Source organism: Heliangelus exortis, chromosome 1 (assembly GCF_036169615.1).
Source record: "Heliangelus exortis chromosome 1, bHelExo1.hap1, whole genome shotgun sequence".
Lineage (NCBI taxonomy): Eukaryota > Metazoa > Chordata > Aves > Apodiformes > Trochilidae > Heliangelus > Heliangelus exortis.
In genome coordinates this window covers 183998831-184019232 of record NC_092422.1, presented here as the reverse complement: position 1 = coordinate 184019232, position 20402 = coordinate 183998831, and the positions used below count along the sequence as shown (strand labels likewise).

Sequence of the window (20402 nt, the reverse complement as noted above, 5' to 3'; positions counted from 1 at the left end):
GTCAGACACTGCTAAACCGTGGTCTGTGTTGACATTGCTGCAGAGTTGATGTCTATGCAGATTTTGGCGTTCTTTGCAAACACCTGCTTACTAGAAAAAGGCTCGAGATGGTTGAGCAGCTGTCAGAAAATAGTGTCCCTTGGTAGCAGTCTGAGCAAGTGAGACAGCGAGTGCCCCTCTCACTTCAACTTGATCCTTCAAGTAATTACCCTGCAGAAATTCTCCTAGGTAATGGCCACCATTTGGCCCAGGATAGTACTTTGTTGTTATGTGAGTCATTCCTCTGCTGTGAGAAGAGGCCATATCTGACAACTTCGGAGTATTTATGGCCAGTGCTGAATTCTTGTGACAGTATCATTCAAAACTAGGTATTACAATTATGATGTAGAAACATGAGATTTTCTTGTTGCCCCCCTTTTGCAAGTGTCTTGGAGGATTTCACTGTACTAAATGGAGGCTTTTTTGTCATGTGAGGACCTTCACAAGCCATCTAGAAGCCTTTTCCACATCACTGCTTTATGACACAAGTTCCATAAATTTGGGAACACGGAAAAAGAATCTGGAAATATTGGTGAATTGCTTCTCTTAGCTATGATTTTTTTTTTTATTTTTAATGTGGGATTTTGAGTACTTTCATTTTTGAGGATTAACTGAAATTTCTGCTTTCTGCTTGCGGGTACACTGATTTGCCAGTTCTGCTTTCTCTGTGTGTGTTGCTCCCCTCTTCATGCATCACATACACTTTTTTATAAGTCCTTATTTCCCATCTGTCCATTATTTTCTCTAGCATGTATTTTTGGTTGTTCCTGCTTCTTTACCCCAAAATTGTGACCTTTAGAACAGAAAGTCCAGGCTGTGAAATCAGCAGTGGCTAACAGCTATGTGGTAACAGTTAGTTAACAGCTGAGGATGTGGTGATTACTGAGTTAATAATGAGTCTTCCTTTGAAAAAATCCCCTTTTTAATGAAATAAAGCATGCTTTCTCACGGCTGGAGAAATAATACTGCATGAATACTGCTCGGTGACTAGATTAATTTTTACTAACAGTTGAATCCTGTATATTCAGAAACTTGTCTGCTATTGTGAGTGGAACTGACTTGGCTTGGGCATTTTAATTTATTGTCATTTAACTCCCCTGCTTGTCCCCACTTGTCGCCTGCTGTCCCTGCTGTCCTTTGGGCAAGAGAGTGGTTGTGTAGGATGCTGGGGTTGTCGCATGGAGCTTCCTTTCTACTGCTTCTTTTTTATTTTTTTTTGCTCCCATGTGGTCCCCTTCACAGGCCACAATGCCCCCAAGGATGTCAGTACCCTGGCATGGGCATCTCCATGGGCCACAGGCTGCAGTCCTTTCAGGGGTGTCTCTGCTTTGGTGTGGAGAGCCTCCTTCCAAGAAGTCCATCTCTAGCTGTGTCCTCAACAATATCTCCATCCCTGGACCTCCCTCCGTGTCTTTTTTAGGGTGCTGTCATGTGTCTCCTCCTGTGCTACCCATTGCATTTTCTGCCACTGTCAGCTTTCCCTTTCTCAGAGAAGCTGGAGCAGAGGTGCCATGTGCTCACTTAAGGAGTTGCAGCTTTAGCAGGAAGTGAGTTTAGTCAATTATGGAGCCAGCTGGAACTGACCAGGACCATCACAGAACAGTTGATGGCCTCTTCCCATGCAGCCCCCTTGCTACCAAAACCTGTGGTTTATCCCGCAGTTGGGTGGTACTGGGAGAAAGGTCCTGTGCTTGCCTAATTATAGCAACTCTGATCTCCTTTCATAAGCAACATAGACCTTGCTGTAGAGGAATTGCTTAATAGCAATATTGTGTTATGTCATTAGGTTGATAATACTTTTACAAATACATTAGTTACTGTTATGTCCCTATGAATAGTTGTGTCTGCTCCTATGTAACTACTGATATCTGGGTTCAGAGACAGCCAGTTTCTGTGATCCCATTCACACCTGTTTCATAGTCAAGATTTTTTTTGCTTGAAACTTTTTCAGAGTTTGTTTTCCACTGTTTTTCAGATCTGAAGGTTTTAAGTCTGCTGATGCCAAGGTAGCAGCCTCAGGTTGCCAGGGGAGAGTCAGAGCTCTGCTCCACCAGTGTAAGTAGTTGTGTTCTTCTCAGAGATCATTTCACTTTCTTGTTTTTGTTTGTTCTGCTCATTCAATGGTTTTGTTATCTCATCCCTTTTATTTTTTTGTCTGAATTTCTGCCACCTTGAGTTCTGTGTGAGGCTGTGTGTGTTAGAAGAGATGAAGATAGAAAGGGAAGAGTTGATACTTCAGGTTTGGGGGAATCAAGCCACCCACTCTCAGTCCTTGCAAGATGGAATCATGGCAGAACAAGGAGTAATCAAGAGTAGGCATATTTCACAGAAGTTTCTTAGGCACTAATTGCTATTTACACCAGGGCCTGTGTCACAGGGCTGGATGCAGCTGTGGTAAGAGTTGGCAAGAGTGATGATGGTGGTAAATGGGCAGCATAGTATTGAATCCTACTTTTCTGTACCTAACATGCATTCTACCCTGGCTGGGTAATAAGTCCCCTTAACATCTCCCTTCTCTCATCCCAAGTACATCCTGTTTTTAGTCATACAAAATCTTTGCTTGATATGTAAGTTAAAAATGCAGAAAGTTACATGGTTTTCCTGAACTGTTGCAGGGCATGGAGTCCTCGGAGTGAAGGCACTATGTTTTGATACTGCTTTTAAGCAGACAGGAAAGAAGCCATTCTTCTTGCTCCTCAGGGCTTTTTGTCCTACACTGTGCCTTAAACATGGAAACTGTAGAAATGAATAGTGTATCCTTGAAACGCCCTCGCTCTGAGGATGATGTGGCAAATGCAGATGAAATTAAAAGGCAGAAGATCTTGGAGAAGTCTAAGACAGAAAATGACTCTGGGCAGAGTGTTGAGACTGTAACAGAACAACCTGACAAGTCTCTGCTTGAGGACACGAAAAATGAAATGATCCCCAATGAGGAAAATGAGGAGCAGGAAGATGAGGAACTGGAGGACAGTGATGAAGATGGAGATCCAGAGAGCTTTGCAGACATGATGAAGCATGGACTGACAGAAAGTGATGTTGGCATAACTAAGTTTGTTAGCTCTCATAAAGGGTTTTCTGGAATCTTAAAAGAGAGGTAACTCTTTCTCTTGCTACATATGTAAAATTCCTTGTGTTAAGCAGCTGTTCTCCGTTTTTTTCCAACTTCCAGAATGCAGATGGATTATGTGTGGCCACTTGGGAGGTCTTTTTTTCACTTTCTTTTTCTAGTGCTGTGACTGAAAGAAAGGTTTAATTTGGGGCTCTTCTAGATTTTTTGTTTGGTTGTGGGGCTTTTGTGCTTGTTTAGTTTTTTTGTTGGGTTTTTTTTTGGTTTTTTTTGCCCTTCATTACTGCCAAGTAGAGCTTTGAAGAAAAACTGTGTATGGATAGAAATACATTATTACAGTGGCCTTTGGCTTTTGTTTTACTCTCTAGCAGCAGCATAGGGCATAAAACCTTCTGCAATGTGCCTGCCTTTTGCAGCACTTTTCAGTGCCAATACAAGGTGCACTGGAGGATGGAATTGAAACCACTTGCCTTTGGTCATTCTTTTCTTTCCCTGACTTTTTTGTGCCAATGTCTTTAAACACATATATTGTCAGAGGGGCCATTAGGCTTTAAATTATAGTCTGATCAGTTGTAATATCATTTACATGTAATATCATTTATAAGGGGAATTTTATATCTCAGGGTGTGGAATTTTACATTATATACTTAATAAGATGTTTGGGCTTTAGTTACTTTTTAAAAATTAAACTTACAGGTTTTTAAAATAGCACTTTTAAATAAACCAATGCAAATACAAAAACTCACTGAAGTGAGAATTACTGTTGCCCTGACTTAGCAGACCATTTAAAGATGCTTTGTTTACACACCAAGAAGTTCCTTTTGAAAAATACTGGCTTCGTAGATACATGATTTTACATAACAAAATTATATTATTCATGTGTTTAATCATTATATGCAGCATTAAGCAGCTAGCATAATGCTTTACTGAGTTACTCTGTGCTTAACTTCTTTCTGGGAAACAAAGGTGCTGAACCGAGGTGCCAGAGGTAGCCAGGTGGTAGAAATGTTTGTGAGCTAATGGTTTTCCTTTGATCCTAGTTTAAAATACCTATCATTAATTTATTCCTGGCATTTTTATGGTACCAGTCACTAGCATGTCTAGACAGCTACAAGTAATGAGAGGACAAATAACACACTCCTCAGGAAGGAGTTCTACCAATACTATTCATGGCTGCACAGAGGTATGGTGAACAAGAGGTACAGTGCAAACATTCCTGTGGTGAAGTTTTATGCATCCTTCAACATACAATGATTAATAATTTTTTTTTTCCTTATTTTTCCTTTGCAAGCAAATGCTACTTAAAAATCATTAGCAATTGCAATACAGACAACATTTGTTGTCAGTGTTAAGAGTATGCAGAGTAACTTTATTTGAAAGATGTTCTCTGTAATTCTTGTATATGTAACCGGGCTGAATTTGTCCTGTTTTCTTAAAGAGTGGCTAATAGGCACCTTATTTTGCAGTTATTTGAAGTGACAGAGGTGATGAGTTTGTGTTCACGTTGTAGCAATGCAGTAGATTCTTAATTGCAGGTAATGAGTAGGAGTGAGAGTATGCATTACTGCTACCTGCAAGCTAGTGAGAAAATTACTCAGAAGAAATACAGGATGTGTTTGGCTCTCTGCAAAGAAGTCTGCTGTATTGAGATATGCCAAACTTTCTTCAGTGCTCTTGTGGTATCCTTCTGAGGGAAACCACAGAAGAATAGGTACAGCTTTCTCATGGTTGAAGTTTCTTCTATGTGAATTGAATTCCGCAAATTCAGAATTATTGCATGGATTCTGTTAATGAACAACTACTTGGGAAAGGACTTTATTTGATGTGGGATTCTTATTTCTGTTTTTTGTAATGATTTTAACATATGTTTCTTCCTATCAGATACTCGGACTTCGTTGTCCATGAAATAGGCAAAGATGGACGTGTGAGCCATTTAGATGACTTTTCTGTTCCAGTGGATGATGAGGTAAATTTTGAGGTAAAGATTTGGTAATGGCTATGCTCTTTGAGCAAAACCAATGAAAGGCTGAAAGTTGTTTGTGATAGTCACTGGATGTTTGTTTTCCCCCCCCAATATGCATTAGGACCCTTCAGAAGAAACATTTACAGTTTTGTCAGATGAAGACAAGCAGCGTTTAGAGGAGCTCCAGCTTCTTAAGAATAAGGAAGCTAGTGTTGCCATAGAGGTAAAATTAATAGATTATACAAAGGTGGGGTGCAGGAGGATGAGGGAGGGAGGGCAAGGAATGTGCTTTATGTGCATGCAAGGTATAAGAACAGTTTGAACATGATGCAGCAGGTAATACCATAATATTTCAAGTTTAGGGCTCAATTCTGTAAAGCCTTACAGATACACTCAAGTTCATGCACATGAGTTGTCATGTTGGTTTTGGTGGGAAAATACACATGAACTCAAAAATAAGCCTTGAAGTTAAATTTTTTTCCAGTGTTTTGGTTTTCTGTCTAGTAGTATTTTACAGAATAATGATGTAAGAAGGGTTAAATAAAACATCCATCCTGATGAAAGACTATTTTTTCTAGGTTAGTGTTTAGTGATTTAATAAAAAATAAGATAAATATGCTCTTCAGATAAATTTGGAATGCAGAGATGAGGAGGATTATATCTGGTAACTTCAAATAAGCATTTACACATTAAATAATCATGGACTTGGGTTGGAAAGGACCTTAAAGATCACCTAGGGCCAAGCCCTCTGTGTGGGCAGGGACACCTCCCACTAGACCAGGCTGATCAAAGCCCCATCCAGCCTGGCCTTGAACACCTACAGGGAGAGGGGAACCACAGCTTCCATGGGCAACCTGTGCCAGTGTCTTACCATCCTCATATCAAACCTAAATCTACCCTTTTCCAGTTTAAAGCCATTACCCCTTGTCCTATTGCTCCATGCCCTTCTAAAAAGTCCCCCTCCAGCTTTCCTGTAATCTACCTAGCCATTTTCTTTAGTGCATGTAGAAAAACTTCATTTTTTCGAAGTTTTCAGTATAAGGGGCAATTTTATTAAGCACAGAACAGGAGAATAAATCTTGAATTTACTTTTGTGAATGTTGAGACTGGGGGTTGTAGCAGTTATTTTTTATTTTTCAAACCCATTCTAATGAGTAGGCCAGACTTTTAAAAATATGCCTTTATGGTACTTGACTATGATTTGATAGATTCTCCTTAAGGATGCAAAATTTAACTTAGAGAATCTCTCCCCTTTTCTATTAACTTTTTTGCTTTCTGCATGTGTTGTGCATTAACACAGGTAATAGAAGATACCAAAGAAAAAAGAACAGTTATTCATCAGGCTGTGAAGTCCTTGTTTCCTGGACTGGAGACTAAAACAGAAGATCGAGATGGAAAAAAATACATTATTGCTTATCATGCTGCTGGCAAAAAAGCCCTAGCAAGTGAGTTTCAGTATCATAGCAGTTGTGTAAAGTAAATGCTAAAATTATCCCAAAACTAAAAATCATTAGCAAATACTTCAAGTGGAAGGTACATCCTAATGTAACCTGGCTTTCCTGGTACAACAGATGCTGTACATCTGAAATGACTAGGAACTCAGGACTATCTCAGATTTAAATTTCTACATGTTTTTCTTCCCAAATCATTCATAGAAGTGAAAGTATCTTTTGCTATTTCCATGGGAATAGGCAAAATAGAGGCTTTATTTTCAGTATTGTTTGAACTTGGCTTTCATGAACTTACCTGGATGTGTAAATGTACACTGTGGAATGAGGAGGCTGTAGCTGAAATGCACACACTATGCTGACCGTCAGTGTAATCTGGACTGTCTTGAAAAGTCCTTGACAAAATTTTCCATGAGTTGAATAGAAGCAAGCACCTCTGTTTTATCAGTTACTGTTTCACATAGACATAATGTATTTACCATGACCTTTACAGACACTTCTGCTTCCAGGAGTAATTAAATTTTCACATAACTGTGTTTGTGAATCACAGTTACTACTCCGGAATAATCAAAGTAATGATGGATTTTCAAAATTAAGTACTATCCACCTTAATCTTGCCAAATAATGTTTTGGTTACTGAGGATAAATTCATGTGTTCTACATCTTTTAATGTTATCATAAATTTGTTGCTACTGTAAGTTGAGAGGATTGTCTGCATGCAGAATATTGCACATTAAATGAAAGGTATTAAGGTTTGGTAAAACTCATTCCATTCCTATGTCATTTCAACCTAGTACAAATGACAGCATGTAAACTTAGCCCTTTCTTTTTAATGATGGAGATAGGATAAGGAGATAAGGTTGTTTAAATTTTCCAATAAATTAATTGGAAGTAACACCATCTTCACTTTCAATTTAGTTAGTACTTTCTACAGCTTGTTGTAAGTGAATATAGGGAATGTTGTACTTTTATTGATACATTTATAATTGATTTATGTGTCTTGTTTAACCATGTTCAGAAAATCTGTATGTTTGCATGCTTTATGCATGGATTATGTATACTTACCAGCACAAAATTCTCCTCAACCAGTTCTCTTCTATGTTGATTTGTAGTGTTTTTTCCTCTACTTGTTCCTACTGCTGCATCTATTCTTTAACCATTGTTACAGTCAAGCAATCTGATTTAAGAGACACTGTATAAAAGAATTTAAGTATCTGAAATATGCTGAAAAGAATTTGTGTCTCTAGGATTAAAATGGTACTGGGAACACTGTCCTGTGAGGCAGAGGACCATTCTCTGTTTAAACTTGGATTTCTAAATTGTGATGTTACAAACACCTGCGCATGTTGATAGAGATGTGTGCAGTTTCAGTGGGTGTGTGTAAAGGCTTTTATGAATGTAGGATTTTAAAGTGCTAGTTCTTTTTAGTCAGGATTATATTTCTCTTTTGAGTTTATATAGTCACTGACATGTCTTAGTCCTGAGCGGGTTCCCCAGGCAAGAAACATTTCAAAAGTGTAGATTATTGGAATAATAGCCGAGATATCTGATTACTTTTTTTGGTAATGTGAAAGGTTACCAAACATACTTTCCTAAAATCTAAAATTAGGAGCTGCTTTGTCTCTGTAGTACATTTACACCCAAAATATTTAACGTAGTGGCTTACTAAATGGCTTACTAAATTGTCACTAAGTAGCTGTTTCATCACTGTCCACAAATGAAGTTTGTTGCATCTCCGACTGAAGCTTTCCGTATGTTCACCGTTTGCCTCTGCACGATTCCATTGCATAACCGTCTAAATTGCTGTCATCCACCACCTAACTGTTGGATGCTTCCTAAAGCATAAACAAACCCATAACCATAAGCCTGCATGTTCACCTCTAAAAACCCTTTGACAGTCTAAAAATTAAACACTACTCTTTTGTGCTCTTTATGCTATGCATTGGGACAGAGGTCAGAACCGCAACAGGTAAGAGATGTTGACATTTCATGCTAAGAAAATGAAATGCCAACCATTATGACCTCCTAAGTAATGACAAGACTGGCCAAACTAGTAACAGTTCTTAAAAAAAAAACCCTGCACATAAGTAATGCTTAAAAATCCCTCAAACAGCCAAGAACTGGGCTTGTGCTATCTCTTTTTCATAGTGCAGTATAGGCAATAGTCACTTGGTGCAGAGAAAGTCTGCCACTAGTAATGTGAATTATCAGGTGTGACAATACTGTTTGACATCTATGGTAAATTTTCCATTGATTTCTTAAAGCCAAGTCTTTGCTCTTCAGCTTTTTATTTCAGACACCACTACCTGTGTTTACACAACTTCAAAAGTATGTATCATACATCCTGTTATTTAAAAAGAGCTTCCAGCCCTTGAGTTGCAGCAAAAGGCTTTGGAAAAGGGCTTGGAAGTATGATTTTACTGTAAAGAATGTAACATGACTGAAACACAGCAATAAGGACTGCAAACTGTTCCTCTGGTCTTACCTTCACAGTTGAATACTTCAAAGTATTAGGTGAGCATTGGTTAAACATTGGGACTGCAGCTGCAGCTTCCCAGTACTCAGCATGGCCATGGCCAGCAGTGTGGTGGGTAGGTACATGGTTGTGATGCCCAAAGCATGAGGAGCCCATTGGTGTATGTAGTGTCTATAGTGCCCTTTTTAGTCTAGCCCAGATTAGGGCTCACTTTTTGCAGGGAGTTGAAATGGCTGTTCACAAGATTAGTTAAATATAACAATCATTGCAGATGGATAAGACTTTCCTTATGGATCCCACTCTGTCTTCCTCTCTGCCCTTCTAATTACCAAGTTATTCATGAAGGACCAAGCACTTCAAGCTGAATGCAGAATTTAATGAATTGTGTTTAAGAACAGTGGTGGCTCAGAAGGGAGATCCCAGGAGCAGGCAGGCTCCTGGCAGGCTTTGGACCATACTGCTCAGTTTAGGTTCTAGGGATCTTCACAGGGGGGACTTTGCTTAGAAACTGAGGGTACAAGGCAAGTGTTACATGATCATGAAGTGATTAAATCTGTGTGTATAATATTTTACACTTTAGCATTCAACTATAATATTTTACACTTTAGCATTCAACTTGTTTTTGCAAAAGTCTGTGTATAGATGGCAGCTTCTCAAAAAAAAAAAAAAAAAAAAAAAAAGCAAGAATAATTATCTAATTATCTTTTACCAGAAAGTTTGCTGAAAATGAACCATTCACTGTCTGTGTGGGATATCTGAGCTGTATTAAACTGATGTGAACAGAAAGAATGAAAATTACCCAAGAACTTTCTTCCTGCATTTTCTACCTTGGTGTTTATGTAGGACTAGGTTTTTCAGTTAGCTTTTTCTGTACTTATTTAGTACAATGACAGGAGTGTCCTTTCTGTGGCTACCAAGAGATGAGACTTCTTATTTAAAACAAAACAAATCCTTAGTTTAGTTCTTTTAAAACAAAGAATTGATGAACAAAGAACCTCAAAATTGGTTGCTAATCCTGTGTAGGACCAGTCCTCATTCCCAGTAATGTCATCAACTGTGGATGATTGTACAAGTGAAGTTTTATCTCTGGAGGCTTTTATGTGCAACAAAAGCTTGACAAATACATTGACAGTTTTATACCCTGTACAGAAAACACTGAAACATTGTACAGAATTGGAAATTACATGTAAGTCTCCAGGAGCTAAAAGTTATTTCTCCTTGTGTCCTTCTCTAAAAAAGGCACACTATCTGACTCTAAATTATTTGTTAGTGTTGCTGTTTCTCTCCTGTGTGAATTTTTAAAAAAATTTCATCTTAAAGTAATTTTTGCGAGTAGATTTTTTAGGCTTTTGTAGAACACTACCCATGCTTTTGTATGACATGTAAAAAAATCCCACTGAAACAAAGTGCATGTTAGTACTATAAATACTAATTATAGTCTTCCCATAAACAGGACTTCAGTGGTCCTCATCTATTAATTATAGAAGGCACTAGGTGAAATATGGAGTGGCTTTTGTTGCTGAAAGTCAGTGTAATGCTAATGTTTTTGAGAAATTATTCCAGCAATATGCAAGTTAAATGACAAGGATATATTTTTATATAATTTCATGACAAAGGAACTGTCACAATTTAATTCAAGATTTTCTAAGTGACAGTATTGATTAAAGAGTGATTTAGAGCCCAGTGAAAGGGGAGAAGGTCTTTTTCAACGTGATTTGCAACTTCTTCTGTCAAGAATTCACTACAAAACCAAAACCAGATGGATATTAGCAGAAATAGACTCTCATGTAATTGTTTTAAATGTAGCTGCCATGGCAAGGATACTGAATTTTAAAAAATGATATTTTACAAATGTTAACCTTTTGTCTTTAAAGATCCAAGGAAACACTCTTGGCCAAAATCTAGGGGAAACTACTGCCACTTTGTACTGTACAAGGAGAACAAGGATACTATGGATGCCATTAATGTCCTATCCAAATTTTTAAGGTAAGGCTGTTGTTGCTGCCAGCCTGGCTAGCTTGCTGTCCTCCCCCTGTAAGTCTCACATTACTGGAAATGTTACGCTTCAGAATAATGCAAGGAAAACACCAGTGATTACTGTTGCAGCATTTGGAGTTTTTTAAAGTTATTTTAGAATATCAAATTTGAAACTTGTAAGTTTTAGAAAGAGGTGAGACTGGAACAAAATGATCCCAAGAGATATAAAAGACTGTACCCTACTATTTCAGTGGAAAAGATCCACAGTTAAAGCTGAGAAAGGCTTGGCAGCTCAAAGCCTCACTGGGTATAACCTGAAGTAAAAGCCAGGTTTTTCCTCAGTGTGTGAATACATGACTATGGTATGAACATATTGGATGTTGTTGTGATAATATGCTGATCAGTTCCTAAGCAGTTGCAGTTAAACTGTTAACAGATAAACTACTGTTTTGTGTATATTAATTTCTCCATGGCAACACAGCCTTCCTTCTGTCACCTCATCAAGTGCAACAACAAAAAGATTTGCCAAATGCTTGATGTGAACACAGTGAATTGCAGAGGGAGGACTATTGTGAAACTGGGACAATTCACTAATCTACTTGTAGGGGAACTTCCCTGCTTCTCTCCCCTTTTTTCCTTCACCTTTCCTGTCCAAAAGTAAATGTTTGTAATCTAGACTCTAGCCAGTATACTACTATATTGATATTTAAGAACAGAATGGTAGGAGCATAGTTTGGTGGAAAAATGTGTCTGTTGGCAAACTTGCTACCTTCTGGTGCCTAGAGCTGATATAACTGGAAATACCCCCTTTGTGACACAGACTGTAAAGGACAAAGTGGAAAGCAAATAAAATTTTCCTCTCAATGAAAGGAAAGGATCAAATTTTAAACTAAAAGGGATCAACTGTAAATTTAATAACGTGCATCCATGTTATGTGTGGTATTCAAATAGACATCATGTTGAAACTAAGAAAGCGATGTGATTTTTTAAAATTGAAATTAGTGGTGGCTGCACGTTTGTGCTTTGATTTGGATGTATGTAAAGAATTAGTTCAAAGCACATACTCTGAAAGCACAGTTGTGGTAAAAGTGAATCTGTATAATTAAAGCAGAGAACTTTCCATGTGGTTTATGTACTTCTAGATGAGATTAGAAAATGTCACACATGTCAAATTGCAATCTAGCTCTGAGGAATATATGTATATTTTCTAATTTTAATATAGGAGATTGGTAATTCCAGGTAATTATACTGTAAATTATGTTCAATCTGTCGCTATTTTAATATACATAGTATCTGTTACTGTTGTTTTTAAGAGTGAAGCCAAACATATTTTCCTACATGGGAACTAAAGATAAAAGGGCTATAACAGTTCAAGAGATCGCTGTTCTTAGGTAAGTGAATGTATCCTGGAGTATTTGCAGACTATGACAGCTTGAATGTAAAGCACCATGTATTCAAGAAGATGCTATAATTCTTTTTCATTCCATGGTGATTGCTGTTACTTTCAGTCAGTTCTGCTCTGTGTCACAGCCTGGGTACACGTAGTGGGCCAAATTTGCCTACGTATTCTTACGCTGCATGGCTCCCATGCAAGAGCAGAGGAGGAGAATGGCACAGTGAAAATCACATCCCATTTCCTTCCTGACTTTTGTTTCCCCCTTTGTCCATCTGGAATCCTATTTTGTTTCTCACTGAACTCTCCAAAGAGCTGCACAGAAGGCTAACCACTGCCTTTGCTCATCTGTGAGTAGACAGAAGGGGCAAAAATTATGAGGAATTTTTTCCTGCCTTAACCTACTCTCAGAAGTCACCTACTAAGAGAAACAAAAATTTGTTGCCATATTCTAAGATGATTATATGGTTTCTGGGCACTTGAAATTAATGTTACATCCATAACTGACAATTACACATGCCTCAGGGTCATATATTACAATATTTAGCTAGGTGGAACATTCTGCCTGAACTACTGTTTACAACTCTTTGAAAACCATGCTCCACAACTGAGGAGTTGTAAAGCTTGAGAGCCAGAAATATGACCCTGTTAAGAGCATTCACTACTTAACTGTTCATATTTTTCTCCCAGTGGTTTGCATGTGCATATGGTTTCACATATAAAAGAAATTAATTATGAATCACAAGCAGCCCCAGATTATTGTTGCTTCTAGGCCAATTTGCAAAGTGATGACCATTAAACAAACTTCCCTGGTGCTGCTCCTTTTAACATGATCACCTTTAATGTTGTGTCCAAGAGCTTCCCTGTGTTGTAAGCACTGACTGGGGAGAGTGTACTGGTGTGGGGTGTGTGTTCAGTAGTTCCACAGAACCCAACTCTCCTGCATAGCCTTGGAGAGAAGGATGGTGTGGGACAGGAGACTGACTGTTTATCGGCCCCCTCAGAGCTGAGTGTGCTGGCTGTGCTTGTTGGGAAACTTCTTTATCCTGGTATAAATCTTTGTGGAAATGTCAAAGAGCAGCTCAGTGGTGGAAGGAGCAGGGGATGCTTCCAAAAGTACCAGCAACAAAATGACAGATGGAGTAACAGATTTGGTTTCATATTCCTTCATCTGCATTGAGCTTACACAGTGGCTAATACTTAACTGTGCTAACTAGAGTATTCATGATGTAGTTATGAGATTAAAGTAGAGTGGTGTACAGAATACATCAATATTGTAATATAGTTTTCTTTTGAGTTCATACTGTAACATCGATGTGGAAAGAAAATACTAACAGTCTTTGTCATGGTATACATGAGTATGAGTATGTATATTCATGTAGGAGTAGCCCTAAGAATTATCTGTTCTTTTCTTCTAGATATTTCATTAAAATACTTTGAAGAGGTAAAAATTGGGGAAGCTGGACTTACTGCCTTTTGTTTTAAAATGCCAGTGTTTCTCTTTTTATTTGATTACCTACTTCTCTAAGCATAGATCGGTCACTGTTGTCTGTTCCTTTTTAGAATCACAGCACAAAGACTTGCTCACTTGAATAAATGTTTGATGAACTTCAAATTAGGAAATTTCAGTTACAAGAACCATCCACTGAAGTTAGGAGAACTGCAAGGGAACCATTTCACTGTTGTTCTCAGGTAATATTTTAGTATGTATTTAGACAGAATTTCTTTTTTCTCTGTAAATAGGTAAGAGATATCAGTGCATCTTCTATTATAAAAAAGAAGAAAAGTCCTATTGGTAGGAGCCTGAATTTGATATGTGCTAGGTAGTGTTGATGTTGAGGGGATCATTTATGAGGATCATTAAATAGCATAAGCCCTTAATAATCTGTCTATAACTTTTTTTTTCTGAATGCTAGAAACATAACTGGAACTGATGACCAGATAGAGCAAGCAATGCATTCTCTCAGGGAAATTGGATTCATTAATTACTATGGAATGCAGAGATTTGGAACCACAGCTGTTCCTACATATCAAATTGGCAGGTATGTGCAGTTTTCATCCTTTATTTTATTTTTTAAATTTTTATCTCTGTGTAACTTGTACAGTATTTTGGGGAGTGTTTTTCTAGTATATTGCATGTACCAGTTTTAATTTTAGATTCAAGAAGGAACTTGTTTCTGGACTTGCTTCAGCAGGTATCTTGATGATACCACTACTTTTAATATTGCATATATCTAAGCACTAATATTTCTTTCTTTGGGCTAGTTGGCTAAATCTTCTTAAAATATATTTAGTCCGTAATACACTTTCCTATTTAAATCTTAGAGCTATTCTACAGAACAATTGGAATGAAGTAATGGATTTGATATTAAAACCACGACCAGGAGGTAAGGATTGAAAAATGATACATGTGGTTCTGCCTCCCCTCCTCCAAGAAATATATGTTCAGGAAAAAGACTTTGAGATTTTAATTCTTTTAACTGGAAAGGATGTTTCTGAGGACAGCTTTGCACATGCTAAACTTCTACCAGTGTAGCAATGGAGAAGCAACTTTCAGATTATGCCTTTTTGCTTCCCTTTCCTTGCTGTGCAGCTTCTTGCAGTGAGGGTGAAAAGGGACCTGAATACTTACACACAGTCTGCTCAGACTCCACATGAAGCTTCCCAACCTCAGATATTCTGTGATTGTGTTAATCTACTGTGACTGAAACTTTAACAAAACGGGAGATGGATGCTTTTTCATGTGGAGTTAAATTTTTATTTTACAACCTCATTCTAGCTGAAAAGGGATACTTGGTAAAATGCAGAGAAGAATGGGCAAAGACTAAAGATCCAGCAACAGCCCTCAAGAAACTACCTGTAAAAAGGTGCGTGGAAGGACAGCTTCTACGTGGACTCTTAAAGTATGGAATGAAGAACATAATCTCTGCATTTGGCATAGTGAGTGTAAAAGTGCTGTGGAATATTTACTTGAATACATGCTCTTTTGATGGTGTCATGCTGAATTTGAAATAGACTCATAAATGTTTGAGTAGAAGGTTATGTGGAAAATCTTAACTTTTTGCTTGAAGTACTGCTGCATGGTAACTGACAACATCTCTAATTAATGTATGCATAGTGATCTTTCCAATTTATACAACAATATCTCTGGTATGTTGAAAGCAATACAGTTACACTTAATATAACTGTGTGTAATAAAGATCTAAGAATTGTGCAACAGTTCAGTATCAAGAGTTTCTCTGTTGCTTTAGAAAAGTGTAAGTCAAACTGAGTATGCTAAGCAGTCAGCTTGGCATAGAGGTGGTGGATTCACTGTCATTTTCAAGTACTGTAATCAAGATTAAGTCTTTGCAGAAAATTTCTCATCACCAGCAAACTACCAGGCCCATTATAGGAGCTGAGGAATAATTTATTTTTCACGAAGAAGATAATTAGAATAACACTGTGCTTTCACATCTGCAGAGTTCAGTAAAGATTTCAGGAGCTTGAATATGAATTCAGTTTTATAATAGCTCCAGGTGTTTTATGAGCTGTTGAATTAAAAAAAAAAAAAAGATGCTTTTTTTTTTTTTTTAATTTAAGCACAGGAACTTTTTGTGCAGATTTCAAATGCATAAAAGCATTATTTCTTTACATACCCTTTTTTCAAGTAATGAACAGACCTCAAAATTTGTATACCAAGAAATTGTGCTACTTTTGTTGCTGAAAAAAATAACATTTCAAATATATGCCTTTTTGGTTATGACTGAAAGAAAAATAAAAATACATCAAATGTATCTTTATAATGTTGGTTTTGTTTCGGTTTTTTTTTTTTCTTTACCTCTAGATACCAAGGAATAATCGTTTAATGTATATCCATAGCTACCAGAGTTATGTGTGGAATAATATGGTGAGCAAGAGAATAGAAGAATATGGGCTTAGAGCTGTGCCAGGGGATCTCATTCTTAAAGGAGGTAAAATCAGACAAACAAAAAGCTAGTGGTGCTGTATAGTTCAAATTCTTAGGAATACAAGTCACATATCTGTTTATATGACACTGCATATGTGTTTTCTTTACCCTCTGACCCATTTTGACCCAGTGATTTCTGAGTCCATTGGCCAGTTTTAGCCAAATTTTGCAAGGACTTGGAAGTTAGGTATTACACTGGCCATCAGCTATTGGTTTTCTTGTTTTTCCAAATAGCTGGATAGGGAATAGAGAATATTAAGGACTGATTGCTTTCAAGAATGAACTCAAACCTAGTTGAGCTATGGAGAATTATGGAAGGATATTATTGTTTTAACCACAGAAGTTTCTGTTTGCATTAGTACCTTCTAAAGCAAAGACTCCACTCAGTTAAAACTTGTTTCAGTTGGATTTGCTTTGGTATTTCCCTGGGATGAGAATATCCATAGTATTTCTCCATGTATACCTGACACCTGGTTAGGGAACTGTTCATCTCACAGTCCTTACTTTGTTTAGCTTTGAAAGTCACAGGAATCAGGCTGTGATTCTGCCTGTAACTGACAGCCATGAAGACTGTTACTTTTTTTTTCTTGGAAATACTGTCTACTCAGTGGAGATAAAACACAGTATTGATCCATCTCAAAGTAGATTTGTTTCAGTCAAATGGTTAATTTTAAATTTAGCTATTGTTAACTGTCACAGGCATCTGTGCTGGTAACTTTTCATTTCTCTGTTCTGCTTGTAGCCACAGCTGTTCATATTGAAGAAGGAGACATTGATAACTACACTATCCATGATGTAGTGATGCCATTGCCTGGATTTGATGTTATTTATCCAAAGCATAAAAGTAAGTCTGACTGTTATGTTTTCAGATTAGGCACTAAGTTAAGTGGATTTCAAGATTTGTTCTTAAAAGGCAAATTGTATCTATGCAACCTTAATGACCAGGAAAAAAAATACACTATTTCAGAGCTCTGATTCCTTATTGTTAGCCCCTTCCATTGTGATAATAATGACTTGGCTTTGTGAACAAAGATTTAAGAAGGGCTCTACCCATGCTTGCTGCATCAGAAGATGCCCACTGACTGTGGCTGGCCAATGAGGTGGGGGTGGAGATGAGTTTTGTTTAAGCCACCTTTTCCAGGCCCCACTCGGTGTGGAGCAGGCAGTGCTCTCCTTGGAAAAGGCCGCTTGGTCACTCGAGACTGATTGATAGAATTACTCCTCCTATTGGCACTGTGCTTAAAGGTTCCTACTGGCTCATTTCTTTGGAGGGCTCTCTTAACTCATGTTAACTCTGTTGCTTTTTCAGAGATAAAGCAATGGATGGTCTGGCCCGTTTCAATCTTTTTTTTTTCCATATAGCTGAGATTAGTCTTGTTTAGATAATTGGAGAGCATGAATGAGATGTCAATGAATTGTCAATATAGCATGTCACATTCTGTTTTCAGCTGAAATATTTGCTAAGATTCCTTATCATAGAATCATAGAATTGGCTGGGTTGGAAGGGACCTCAGAGATCATCAAGTCCAACCCTTGATCCACTACCACTGCAGTTACCAGACCATGGCACTGAGTGCCACATCCAGTCTCTTTTAAAATATCTCCAGGGATGGAGAATCCACCACTTCCCGGGGCAGCCCATTCCAATGCTTGATCACCCTCTCAGTAAAGAAATTCTTTCTAATGTCCAACCTAAACCTCCCCTGGCACAACTTGAGACCTCTTGTGCCCTCTTGTCTTGCTGAGGGTTGCCTGGGAAAAGAGACCAAGTCCCCCCTGGCTACACCCTCCTTTCAGGGAGTTGTAGAGAATGATGAGGTCTCCTCTGAGCCTCCTCTTCTCCAGGCTGAACACCCCCAGCTCCCTCAGCCTCTCCTCACAGGATCTGTGCTCGAGTCCCTTCACCAGCCTGGTTGCCCTCCTTTGGACCTGCTCCAGGACCTCGATATCCTTCCTGAACTGAGGGGCCCAGAACTGGACACAGGACTCGAGGTGTGGCCTCACCAGCGCTGAGTACAGTTACTGTCTCTACTATCAGGTTGTAGAAGTTAACATTGTAAGAAATAAGATTAGCAATAAGTAATTTTAAATGTCTGTGTAACATTTATCCCATATCCAGAAAACTACTAAATATAATGGAAGAAATGATCCATGAAAAAGGGCTGTCCCAATCGGCCACACTGTGCCCTCTCCTGTTAAATATTCTCCTCTCTTGCAGTTGGTGAGGCCTACAAGGAAATGCTTGTAGCTGACAATCTTGATATCAACAACATGAGGCATAAGATCAGAGATTATTCCCTTTCTGGAGCCTACAGAAAGATTATCATTAGACCTCAGAATGTCAACTGGTAAGGAGGAAGATGAAGGAAATGCTACTTAAATAGAGAGCAGGGTTTGTGTGGGACTAAATACAAAGACCATTCAGCTGACCCATGGGACAGACATGTAGACTGAAGCCTTATTTTATTTTCTTGGAAAATCAATTTCATTTCAGTTGTAACTGCCAAAATGGTGTAGTAATAACAAATAGTATTATTGTAACAAATACACAGATTTTGATAGAACAGTAACACAAATTTTATTCAAAATAATGAAAAATAATTTAAAAATCTATTATATTTATTATAAAGGGAGGTTGTTTCATATGACGATCCCAGAATCCCATTATTTCCTACGGATTTGGATAAACTGGAAGGAAAACCATTACCAGTTCTTCCTACAGGTAAGATCATTTTTCTTATGTTTGCAAAATACAAGTTTGATCTTGCTGCTGCTTTATTTGTTACATATTGAAAACTCTACAGGAAGAGCTTTCATTTAACTACACTGTTAAGTAATGGTATTAAAGATATCCAAGGTTAGGTGTCTAAATAAGGACCCTTATTTCTAAAGAGTATGATGAATGTTGCCAGCAGTCCATATAGACTGTTTCTTTTCTTATAAACATCAGTAAGACTTATTAAATGCTTAGCAGTAAGTGTGAAATGCATGAAGGTAGAATTAAGCTACAAATTGCCTATATGCTTGAGCATGTATTGTTCGTGCTGCTCAAATATTAAACAGAATTTAGTGGTCTTTTGACTCTACTTTCCTCAAAAACTGAAGAGAAACTAGGAATTCTGTTTTAGAAAATGAGAGTTTATTTTTGTCTTAGAAGAAAAAACCCTAAAACACCACTTCCTGCTGAGAGAAAAATGTTAAAATGTTTTTTCTGTAATTTCACTGTGGATTGTAAACTGGAGTATGGTGGTAGTGCTTGCTTTGTTTTATGGGTTCGAGGAGGAACTTTTATGGGAACTTTTAACCCAGTTTAGATGGCATTCAGAATAAGCATTACTTACACCCTTAACAAATTCTTTTTCTTTGTCTTCTCTTACCCCTTATGATAGATGGTAAATTCAGGGCTCTAAAGATGGAATTCTCTCTTCCCCCATCCACTTATGCTACCATGGCAATTCGAGAAGTTTTGAAAATGGACACCAGCATAAAAAACCAGACACAACTGAACACTACCTGGCTACGCTGATAGAACTGCAAAGATTACTGAGACTTTAACATGCAGAAAGTGTTTTCCTATTTACATGTTCTGTACAAATCTTTAAAGGTTGGTAGCAAGAGATTTGTATTTTTTTAAGTTTTTATCAGTGCTATCATTTAATTGAAGTAGTCATCTGCAGGATGGTGCTTGTAATTTAATACAGTTCTTAGTGACTGACGCTGTTAATGAATGAATAAGTTGCTTGAGCTGTAACATATAATTTTAGACCTGGAAGAATGTTTAGCTTGCTGGTTTTTTGGCAAGCACTGTGAATGTTTTCATGAGTACAGCACATCTTGAAGTATCTTCAAATACATGAAATGACAGATTAGGAGAAAGAGTTACAAGGAAATAAAGATACCCAGGACTTGTTGCTAGTAGGGCTCTGTTAGCAAGGCTTTTTATGTGCTGTAAAAGTGTACAGCTGTTTTAATTAGTTGGTCTTTTCACTGAGAAAATTCTTGCGCATATTTTCCAGCTTTACTAATACCTGTACCAAAGAGCAGGTACTGAAAATAAATCAAACTAAACGTTTGAGTGTGGATCAGTAAA

At 37.7% G+C, this 20402-nt stretch overlaps 1 protein-coding gene across 5 annotated transcripts in view; it reads left to right on the top strand.

Annotated features, from left to right (window-relative positions):
• Window positions 1–20402, top strand: part of PUS7 (pseudouridine synthase 7) — a 21233-nt gene extending 831 nt beyond the window's left edge. Inside the window, exons 2-17 of one of the 5 annotated variants that reach the window (XM_071733955.1) lie at window positions 2015–2094; window positions 2655–3133; window positions 4988–5072; window positions 5191–5292; window positions 6370–6514; window positions 10868–10979; window positions 12284–12361; window positions 13927–14055; window positions 14280–14405; window positions 14689–14750; window positions 15143–15303; window positions 16190–16316; window positions 17055–17156; window positions 18531–18660; window positions 18943–19034; window positions 19702–20402. In XM_071733955.1, coding sequence (XP_071590056.1) covers window positions 2769–3133; window positions 4988–5072; window positions 5191–5292; window positions 6370–6514; window positions 10868–10979; window positions 12284–12361; window positions 13927–14055; window positions 14280–14405; window positions 14689–14750; window positions 15143–15303; window positions 16190–16316; window positions 17055–17156; window positions 18531–18660; window positions 18943–19034; window positions 19702–19838 — 1953 coding nt within the window. In that variant the 5' untranslated portion in view covers window positions 2015–2094; window positions 2655–2768 and the 3' untranslated portion in view covers window positions 19839–20402. Of the gene's footprint in view, window positions 1–2014; window positions 2095–2118; window positions 2434–2654; window positions 3134–4987; window positions 5085–5190; window positions 5293–6369; window positions 6515–10867; window positions 10980–12283; window positions 12362–13926; window positions 14056–14279; window positions 14406–14688; window positions 14751–15142; window positions 15304–16189; window positions 16317–17054; window positions 17157–18530; window positions 18661–18942; window positions 19035–19701 lie in introns of those variants that run through there. The other 4 variants (XM_071733953.1, XM_071733954.1, XM_071733957.1 and 1 more) reach the window with 4 other exon arrangements.